General features: G+C 39.6%; 2 protein-coding genes across 4 annotated transcripts in view; one reads left to right on the top strand and one right to left on the bottom strand.

The window, feature by feature from the left end:
- The first annotated feature begins 2,445 nt into the window (after window positions 1-2,445).
- Window positions 2,446-6,217, top strand: mrps26 (mitochondrial ribosomal protein S26). The gene is made up of 4 exons (XM_061743478.1): window positions 2,446-2,757; window positions 4,609-4,755; window positions 4,881-5,004; window positions 5,841-6,217. The coding sequence occupies exons 1-4, from the start codon at window positions 2,540-2,542 to the stop codon at window positions 5,970-5,972; spliced, it is 621 nt and encodes a 206-aa protein (XP_061599462.1). The 5' UTR covers window positions 2,446-2,539; the 3' UTR covers window positions 5,973-6,217.
- Window positions 6,218-9,839: 3,622 nt separating this feature from the next.
- loxl3b (lysyl oxidase-like 3b) overlaps window positions 9,840-10,630 on the bottom strand; it is a 46,481-nt gene continuing 45,690 nt past the window's right edge. For all 3 annotated transcript variants that reach the window (XM_061743433.1, XM_061743434.1, XM_061743435.1), the window contains 2 exons: window positions 10,337-10,448; window positions 9,840-10,231 (listed from right to left, as the gene is read on the bottom strand). In XM_061743433.1, coding sequence (XP_061599417.1) covers window positions 10,155-10,231; window positions 10,337-10,448 — 189 coding nt within the window. In that variant the 3' untranslated portion in view covers window positions 9,840-10,154. The remainder of the gene's footprint in view (window positions 10,232-10,336; window positions 10,449-10,630) is intronic.

Below are 10,630 nucleotides of genomic sequence, written 5' to 3'. Positions count from 1 at the left end.
TAGGAGAGGAGGCGGAGTTGCCACTCTGTTCAAGGACAGCTTTCAATGCAAGAAAATGTCTTATGGTAAATTTGATTCCTTTGAATATGTTGCCATTCAGTTAAAATCCCCCTGTCGAGCAATCTTAGTGACCATCTACAGACCCCCCAAATATGATGCAAGGTTTGTTGATGAGTTTGCCAAACTACTGTCAATTATGTGCATGGATTTTGATTGTGTTGTTTTAGTGGGTGATTTTAACATTCATGTTGATAATCCCAAAGATGGATGTGCTAAGGAACTTTTAAATATTCTGGATAATTTTGGGCTTTCCCAACATGTCACAGATTCAACGCATAACCGAGGACACATATTAGATTTAATTATTTCCAAGGGTCTTAATATCTCAGAGGTTGTGGTGAACGATGTTGCTCTATCTGATCACTACTGTGTTTTGTTTAAAATGACCTCTGTTGCCAATCCTATGAAAGGTGAAGCAGAGGTAATCAGAAAGCGTTATATAAATGATAACACCTGTGCACTATTCATCCAGGGTTTTACACCATCACCAACCCTTCCCTCAGTTCTAGTTGATGACCTTGTTAATAGTTTCAGTTCCAATGTTATGACTGTTATTGATTCTATCGCCCCAATTAAGACCAAAGTTCTGTCCGGGAGGAAAAAGTCACCCTGGAAAAACGCAACACTAGTTAAAGAACAGAGAAGGATATGTAGACAAGCAGAACGCAAGTGGCGCAAAAACAAACTTCAGGTATATTACAACACTTATAAAGAGAGTCTTCGGGAGCTTCATAGGAACTAACAGATCCAGCATGTATTTTGGTCCAAGAGCATTCAGGTCTTTGTAGACCAGCAGTAAGATTTTAAACTCTATCCTTTGACTCACTGAAAGCCAGTGTAGTGATTTCATGGCCGGTGTAATGTGGTCCAGTTTCCTGGTGTTTGTAAGGACTCTGGCGGCAGAGTTCTGGATCAGCTGCAGCTGCCTGATTGATTTCTTGTTAAGGCCTGTAAAGATGCCATTGCAATAATCCAACCTACTGAAAATGAATGAATTAATAAGTTTTTCCATGTCTTGTTTAGACAGAATCCCCTTAATTCTAGCAATGTTTTTCAGGTGGTAGTAGGCAGATTTATTGAAAAACTTTAGATGGCTGTTGAAGTTCATGTCTGACTCAATAATAACACCAAGATGTAGACCAAGCCTGTAAATATGTTTATATAACATGCATGTGTGCCTTTTACAGACGCACACGTCTGAATTTTCTGGATGCAAAGTCATCAATGAGGTCATCGTATGACAAATGCTGTGCCATTTCTGAGTTGAGTTAGTTCTCTCTGTCAACAAATGCATCAGCTACACACAGGGCTGGACTGGGACAAAAAATCGGCCCGGGCATTTTGAGCCTAGCCCGGCCCACCAGGTATTGATGGAAAGAAAATTAAGCCTATGAATGAAAACAAACGTTCTTGTGACACCGCTTGTACACTGTCTTGTTGGTGTGTATGTTCTTGTCTAATAAACCTAAACCCAAAGTTTTATTTTAACAACATACCCACCTTCAAGTGAAGCACGAGTTTCCTCATGTTTTGCATTTTTCTTTCTCTTGCTCGCTCCTGACTCGTGATGTCTTTAGGACGACATGTCGACATCTCCTCACCTTCTGCAGCGCTGCAAGAGCCTGCCTGCAGGGCAGCCCTCTGATTGGTCAGATATCGAGTGCTGTCAATCATTGCACGATCAGATTACACGTCTCTTCTCTCTCCTCCGCTTCATCCATTGCGCATATGCGCAAATGTGTCCCCTCGCGCAAAATGTGGCCCTCTTTGGAAGATGAGGCCTTACACACAGTGCGGGTTCTGCGTTTAGGGAGGGGCGGCCTTGTATGTGTAAAGATATTTTAACCGGTGTTCTGCCAATTTCTGCTGCTTTGCCAAAACACGCTACGTAATGGTTTTCTACCTTTGTAGAGCTACAATTTTACTGTGTTTTACTCCCTAAACTACTTCTTTTTCCCTCAAGTGGTCCTTGTCTCTTGCCAGGCCGTCATTGTAAATAAGAATGTTCTTAATGACCTGCCTGGTTAAATAAAGGCCGAATGAATGAATATCAAATAAAGCGATAGAATTGTTGTTTTTTTCCTCTTTATCGTATAATGTTCACAAAGTGTAATGCAATTCATGTCATGGGTCGTGTATTTTGAAGGATCAAACACTCAACATCCCATATTATCCATTTTACATTGTGCAAGAAATGATTGGCGTGGCAATCAAACTTTGAAAATCGACTGTGCGCATGCGCAGAACCACAAAGTAGCATTTCTCGGCAGGTAGCAAAGATTGGCAGAACACCGGCCGTCAATGCGGAATCAGACTGTCTTGGCCCGCCACCGCCGCCAGGTGGCAGCAGAGTGCCCGAGCTCCGTCCTGCTCCCTGCTCTTCGGTAACACTTCCGCTGCTAGAGGACACCAGCATGGCCGCTGCATTGAGTCGGTAGCCCTGCTGTCACCCCCGTCCAGCCTCGAGGAAAACACCGACATGTTCCAGGTGATCGTCGGCAGCGCCCCGGCGGCCCGGCTGCTGGCCCCGCGGGCCAGCGTGCTGCTGGCGGCCGTGCGGGGCCGCAAGGCCCGCGGAGACCCGGTGGCCAAGTCCAAGCAGGGCCGGATCAAGGTGCCCCCCCCGGTGGACCCGAGGGAGATGCTGGCGATGAAGGAGCGGTACTCCGAGTACACGCTGATGCTGGCGGCGCTGCGGTGAGGACCGGACACCAGCACTAACACTCACACTGCAAATACTCATTATCTTACCAGGAATATTTGTCTTATTTCTAGTTAAAATGTCTCATTTTTAGTCAACAAGTATCATTACCAGAATTATTTGACCATCTTCACCTGTTTCAAGTAGATTTTCACTTAAAATAAGTAGAAAAATCTGCCAGTGGAACAAGATTTTTTTGCTTGTAATAAGAAGATAAATCTTGTTCCACTGGCAGATTTTTCTACTTATTTCAAGTGAAAATTTACTTGAAACAGGTGAAAATTGTCAAATAACAAGTTATTTTTCTGGTAATGAGTCTTGTTTTAAGTGTAATGAGATTTTTTGACTAAAAATTTGACATTTTAACTAGAAATAAGACAAATATTCTTGGTAAGATTTTGAGTTTTTGCAGTGCACAACCAGTACTCGAGTTGTAAAATAAAATCAGGGGGGATGGTGGATTTTATCATATGGGGACAGATAATTTGTGCTGATTACAAATAATATAATATATTACAAATAATAGCACTGACCAAAACACCTGCAGAAATACTGCAGGAATGACATAGCAGCAGTTAAATGCAGCCTTCTGTAAGCTTTAAATATCCACTGGGCTTACATCAAATACATCAAAACACAACAATAAAAAACACTTTTCTGAACTTGGGCTGCTGCAGCTATCGAATATTTTAGTAATCGAGTATTCTACTGAAAATTCCATCGATTAATCGGATAAAACATATTTTTGTTTAGTTAAAGAGTAATTATAAATATACATAAGATGTTAGATGTTAATTCATTTCATTAAGACTAAATTATATAATCCAGTAGGTTCATGGCTGTGCATTTAAAAACCCTGAACTTACACCAGTTGACCAAATTCACTGCCTTAACTCAAAAAACTAAGGATCTTACCAAGAAATGTTCTTGTTTCTAACCTAAAAATGCCATTACACCTGATAACACACATACAGTAACTTAAAAGGTTAGGTGTTGTTCCCACGTGTTTCAATTGAACTTTCATTTGTGTCAAGCACATTTTAAGTTCTAGTTAAGTTTTAAGTTAAAGTATAAGATTTTGAGTTTTGGCAGTTTTCAAAATAAAATTATAAGACCTGCTGTATTGGAGCACATTAGCCACCAGTGCTGCTTGATGTTTTATCCATGAATGACTACACAGCTAAAATTGAAAACTACACAGTTAGCAGTACTCGAGTTGTAAAAAAAATAAATAAAGAAAGAAATCAGGGAGGATGGTGAATTTTATCATATGGGGACAGATAATTTGTGCTGATTACAAATAATATAATATATTGCAAAATAATAGCACTGACCAAAACACCTGACTGGACAAAGCCTGAGCTGTTTGTCTGGATGGATTTCAAAGGAGAAAGCCTCTTCTGTCTCAGAAGCCAGAGTAATATTCACAAACCTGCTTCAGAACAAACCACAAGTCCTCTTATGAACAGATGGGACCAAACTGGGGGGGTCCGGCCTAAACACAAAAAGGGAAACCTGTACCTGCTGAGAGTCAGACAGGAAATGACCGTGGGTTATTTCTGCATGCTCATGGGGGTACGGCATATTTCCCATGTGGATATGTCTTTCTGGCTTAATTTTTCATAAGTAATAACGTCCTGAAACACATTGTTTTTCTGAGATACTGAGTACTTTCCTAATATGAAGAGCCCCTCTGATCTTATTATGTTTATTATATTCAAAAAAGAGCAAAGGATTAAGATAAGGGGTACTAACTAACTCTTACTGGTTCCTTTTAAAGACAGGACGAGACAGATTTCCTCTTTTTTAATTAGTAGCTGACAAATGAAAACTCCTCCTTTTTCCAGTCTGGAGTTCAAGGAGGAGCTGCTGCGTAAGAAGTACGAGGAGGAGACGGGCACGCGGGCGGGGGAGCGGGCCAAGCAGGAGGCGGCGGAGCACCGCGCCCTCATGGCCTGGAACGAACAGGAAAACCTCTGCATGCTCCAAGCCAGGTGGGTGGAACGCCTGGAGCTGATGATGAGGAGCGCTCCACTCTCGTCTCTCTTACTTCCTTTTACCAATGAGGGTTCAATCACGTTCCAGCAGTGATTTGGTTATTTTTCCCCCTGTATCTTAGATTACTGAGGGTCCAGAAGGAAGAGGAGGAAGTTCAGCGCAGGCAGGAGGAAGCGACGGCCCGGCGGGAGCAGGGACTGCAGGAGCTCATCAGACAGAAGGAGGAGGAGATTCTGCAGCTGCAGGTACAGCTGGGGATCCATTCACATGTCAAGAATCAATTCCGATTCAGAATTGATTATCAAGATTTGATCCATTAATTATATGACTAGTTCTGCAGCATATTACTACTAGTATTATATTGAGATTCAACAGCAAGTATTGCAGCTAATGATGCTGTAAGGACCAATCAGCTCCCAGAATGCTGATAGAACTGCTTTCAGAAACATCGTGGGGCAGAATTATCAAACAGATCCAGGGAAGAAACAGAGACGGATGAAATTGTTATTTTTTCCCACATTCCGTTTTAATTTTTTCCATTTAAGGTCTATTTCAGTTTTAAATTTTTGATAATTTGGTTTTTAGCATTTTATGCAAATGTAACCCCAAGACAGTACTGTATAAAAAGTAATGAAATATAGACAATTTATGGAATTATAACTGAAAACTTTAATGTTTTCATACGTTTAAACATATTTAAAGGCAAAAACATGGCACCAGTTATTATTGTGTCCAACAAAACATTCCTTTTTTATGGGCATAAACAAAAAAATAACAAAAGTTGTAATGTAATGATGAAAAAAAATTGATCTTCAGACATACAAATAAATTTTTAGGAATTAATATGAGAATCAATTTAGAATCGGAAAATCAATGTTTTTCTCCACACAGGCCTATCTGCAGGTGTGGAGCTCTCTAGCAGCCAAACTCCTGCAGAAACTCAGTGTTCACACAGTTGCTTTTCTTGTAGAAACATAATTTTCGGGCAGTGAAAGCCCGTTTTGATGACCTGTATGGTGAAGAGTTTCTGGTTTAGCCCGAGCTGTTGTTAACGGTTATCTTCATCTATCTTCACCTACAGGAGGATGTGAAGAACTTCATCACCCCGGAGAACCTGGACCAACGCATCGAGCAGGCCCTGGACAATCCCAAGAACTACAACTTTGCCATCGATAAAGAGGGGAGAGTTGTGAAGCAGACGGCGCTGCGGTGAAGCGGCCGACCCGTCCACTCCCGTCCGTCTCAGAGGACACGAGAACGGACCAGCAGGAGCTGCCGTTGTTTGACCGTCGGAGATCAAACTCAGCGCTTCATGCACCTGAACACTGAGAATCTTTTTGAAATGTGTCGTGAAAGTCTGCTCACGCCTGGATCGGGCGGTTTCACGGCAGCCGTCGTTGTTATTCTTACTGAAACGTGATCGTTGTTGGTGTGTGAAGTAAAATACCATGAAAAGGCGTTGGGCGTACCGACTCTTCCTGAACAGCAAGGAATGAAAACGTGACATTCACCATCTATTTGTGTCCATATTTTAAGTAAATAAAATTCAGTTTATTTAATGCAAAAGGATGAAACGAGTAAATATGAACCATGGTGGTAAATGTGGCCTCCACCAATCACAACACGTGCTCTTCCTGTCAAGAAAAAACATCAGAGATTCAGTCAGGATTCAAGTAGATGCTCCAGTGTTTTATTTATTTTTTGTAAAATTGACAAACTTTTTTTAAAATCAAATGAACTTTGGATAAAGAATATTAAATGGAGTTTCCGAGTCGTATTCCTGACCTGGGAAACGGTATCCAGATCTTCAGATGTTCAGTGAATCCAACATCTTCAACTGCCAGCAGAAGCTGCTCATGTGGGACAATCCTTCACTGCAAAAACTCAATCTTACCAGTAATATTTCTTATTTCTACTTAAAATGTCTCATTTTTAGTCAAAAAAAATCTCATTACACTTAAAGAGTCATTCCCAGAAAAATTTTCACCTGTTTCAAGTAAATTTTCACTTGAAATAAGTAGAAAAATCTGCCAGTGCCAAGATTTATCTTCTCATTACAAGCAAAAAAATCTTGTTCCACTGGCAGATTTTTCTACTTATTTTAAGTGAAAATCTACTTGAAACAGATGAAAATTGTTATTTTTCCAGTGACAAGTCTTGTTTTAAGTGAAATGAGATTTGTTTTCACCAAAAATGAGACATTTTAACTAGAAATAAGACAAATATTCTTGTTAAGATTTTGAGTTTTTGCAGTGTTGATCTGGGTCTCGTCTGCAAACCGCAGCCTGGCTGAGAACGTCACTTTCCCTGGTGGGATTTTCCAGCGTAAAATAATGTGCTTTTAGCAACATGATGATAATGCTAGACAGTTCAGTACAGCAACTCGACTCTCCAGCGGGAGACTGAAAACTGATTGGTAGCGGAGCATCTCCAGGTGTAAAGCCGCATCACCTGAAATTCCTCCCCAGGGCCTCGGCGTTCATGCTGCATCAGTGCTTTGAGCTCATTTGAAATTTCATCAGGTTGTACTTTGAAAAGTACTTAAAGTTGCACTCTGTAATCCATCGCCAGGGTTCTACCTTAAACTGCAGAAGTCTGTAGAAAAGATTGTCTGTCAATCCTTGGTTCACAAACTGGAACAGAAAGATGTGGACCAGCAGCTCCATCAGAGGACTGGAGTCTGAAACAGCATTAAAAACACTTTCCTTCACCTTGAGACAGTGAGACACATGAGACGATGTTTGTGAACTTTAGGTTGAGTAAATTAATTTGTATTCCCGTCCATGACATCACGCCACAGTCTTTCTTATGCGCAAACATTTACTCTGAGTATCTTGCAGATATGTGTCTTCTGTTTGAGATTTGAAAGAATTTTCTAACAAACGTTCTAGTTTATAAGGTCAGAAATTCACAGATTGTCTCACACTTGTGAAGACACTTAATTTCATTTTTCTTCTTGCAAAGTTGTGCATTCATGACGCAGAGATTCTGAGTGGTGTCTCCTAAAGTTTTCAGTTTCTAAAGTCAGAATATCTGAGATTTTCTAAAATCAGAAATTCTTGTCTTTTTACATTTTCCTCCATTATCCTGCATTTTTTTGTCTCCCAAAAGATTCCGATCTGCCATCATGTTAGCTTAACTAGTCCCAACAAAATAGGCTTGTTGTATCTAGTTTAGTTTGGTGGCTCAGCTTGAATTTGAATTTTAGCCCCTTTTCCTTTAAAGCGTAACAGCATCACAGGGATCGTCTTCACAGGGGGGAACTCCCCCATCGGCGATGGTTTCAACAAACAGGGGCCCCAAAGAAAGCTAGAAGGGGCCCAGCATCGTCCTCACCATGATGCACTATCAGCAGCAGCCCTGCAGGTGGCGCCCTACTATAGAGGTAGATTTGTGTCTTAATTATTCAATTAAAAAATATATTTTCAATTTAAAAAAAATTCACTTCAATCAAAAAAAAATTTTTCAATCAAAGAAAAAAAGTGTTTGAACAAATATTTGAGATAAAAAAAAAATGCATTTGAACACTGTTTTTCTTTGATTGGAAATGTTTTCTTTGATAGAGGTGAAGTTTTTTTGTTTGAAGCAACTTTTTTGAAGTATTGCTTTTTTGTGTTTGAGCCATATTATGGGTTGGACATTTGTGTCTTTATCACTTAATCAGAAAAGAAGTTGCTTCAAAAAGAAAAAAATATTTTCAATGAAAGAAAATCACTTCAAATCAAAAAACACTTTTTCAACCAAAAAAAGTGTTTGAATGCAAAAAAATATTTGAGACCCAAAAAATTGCATTTGAAGACTTTTTTTCGATTTAAAATATTTTTTTTGATTTGAAGTGATTTTTTCACTTTTTTTCTTTGATTTTATTTATTTTTTTGATTGAAGCAATCTTTTTTTGATTGAATAATTAAGACACATATCTACCTCCATACCCTGCAGAGCTCCCCTCTCATTTGGTGTTTCCTTCAAACAGTGTTGACCAGCTCACGCGTGACGACGTCTGCAGTTCCTCCCGCGTCAGGTCAGCCCTGCAGGTTTGTGGGATGATGATCATGATGATGATGATGATGATGATGATCATAATGATCTAAGGCAAAAACCTCAGGGGAAACTCAGGATACCTGCAGCAGCTTTACAAAGAACATAGACAAGACGCTTGCTTCTTAATGGTAAATACCCTTAAAGGTCAATGTCTTGACCCTAGAAAACTAAAATAGACGTATGTCAAAGTTATCTCTGGCTATCAGCTCTTTCAGCAGATCATTGCAGAAATGTCTCCAGAGCTGCTGCGTTTACAGCGAAATATACTGTTTATTTAACATGTTGACATGACGGCCAGATAAAAAGATTTCTGTTGCGTCACCCACACTGGGTTAGAACAAAGGGCTGGTTGCTTCGCTAAGTGCCATAGCATGATGATTAGGAAGTGAAGAGGAAGTGATAATCACTAGCCATTGGCTTAGCCGACTGTCAATCAATCATATTAGAAATAAATCTGATGCTGTATACAGGACTGTCTCAGAAAATTCATTCATTCATTACAAATCAACTGAAATATTGCAAGCCTTTTATGATTTTAATATTGCTGATCATGGTTTACAGCTTAAGAAAACTCAAATATCCCATCTCAAAAAATTTGAATATTCTGGGAATCTTAATTTTAAATTGTAAGCCATAATCAGCAATATTAAAATAATAAAAGGCTTGCAATATTTCAGTTGATTTGTAATGAATCCAGAATGTATGACATTTTTGTTTTTATAAATTGCATTACAGAAAATAAAGAACTTTATCACAATATTCTAATTTTCTGACACAGTCCTGTATAAACTCTCCTGGCGTGGTACAAAAAAAATTACCCCTCTCAGTGTAAAATTAAATGATTGAGACCAAAATGTTTTTTTTGAACCAGGCGGTTAATATGTTCATTTCTGCTACAGTCTGACATCTTAACCTGGGAGTCGATGGAGATGGACTCATGTTTAGATCTAGCGGATGACACGAGAAGAACTACAGTGTTTATACCGGAGCAAATCTGATTATAAATTAAAAATAGATCAAATAAAACATCAATCCCAACTAGGAACACAATTATTTAATAGAATGCTGTACATTTGTCATACAGACTGCATGACTGACTTTATAAAATCTAAATATTTAACAAAAATATAGCATACACTTCCATTAGACTAGAGAAAAAACGTGCCCACTTGAACATTCAAGTATAATAACAACACACGCCGGCTTTCTCAATGACTACTAATTAAAAATATGTGGTGGGGATCCATTTAGTACCTGAAAACAAAAGGTTTGTGTGTTCATCTTTGACCAGGTGAGGTCTATGCTTCTTCATCCAAACCCCACCTTGATCATCCTTCTATTGTATGATTACAGTTTATGAGGAAACCCTGTTGTTGTGCTCTCCGGGGTATTTATCAAACCTCCTCTCTGCCTCCTCACTGAACGCATCGCCTGCAGGGGATCAAGAACAACAAACGTGCTGGTCAAATAGTGAACAGAGGACACGTTGTACTTCTGACAGCTTCAGTATTTACTGTATTTTACTATTTTACTCACCAATATGGCAGTTATGGAACCAGATCCGATGTCCATCGTACTTGCAGTTGCATTTCATGGCGTTGTTGGTAAAGTCACTCTCAGCCACTTCAGAGTTAGGATTGATAACAATCTGAGAAGAAACATCACCAGATCCTTCAGTCACTGCCCCATCAAAGGGATCCCGACCCTTTCTGGATTGTACCATTTTTAAAACATAAAGATGCAACGGAGACGGTGGAAGTGGGACGATTTGGACCGGTGACTTTTGAAGACACTACATTTTTTCTTTTTGGTCTACCGACACAGAAACGT

The sequence above is a fragment of the Cololabis saira genome, chromosome 16 (genome assembly GCF_033807715.1).
Source record: "Cololabis saira isolate AMF1-May2022 chromosome 16, fColSai1.1, whole genome shotgun sequence".
Taxonomy (NCBI): Eukaryota; Metazoa; Chordata; class Actinopteri; order Beloniformes; family Belonidae; genus Cololabis; species Cololabis saira.
This window is presented reverse-complemented; position numbering and strand designations above follow the sequence as displayed.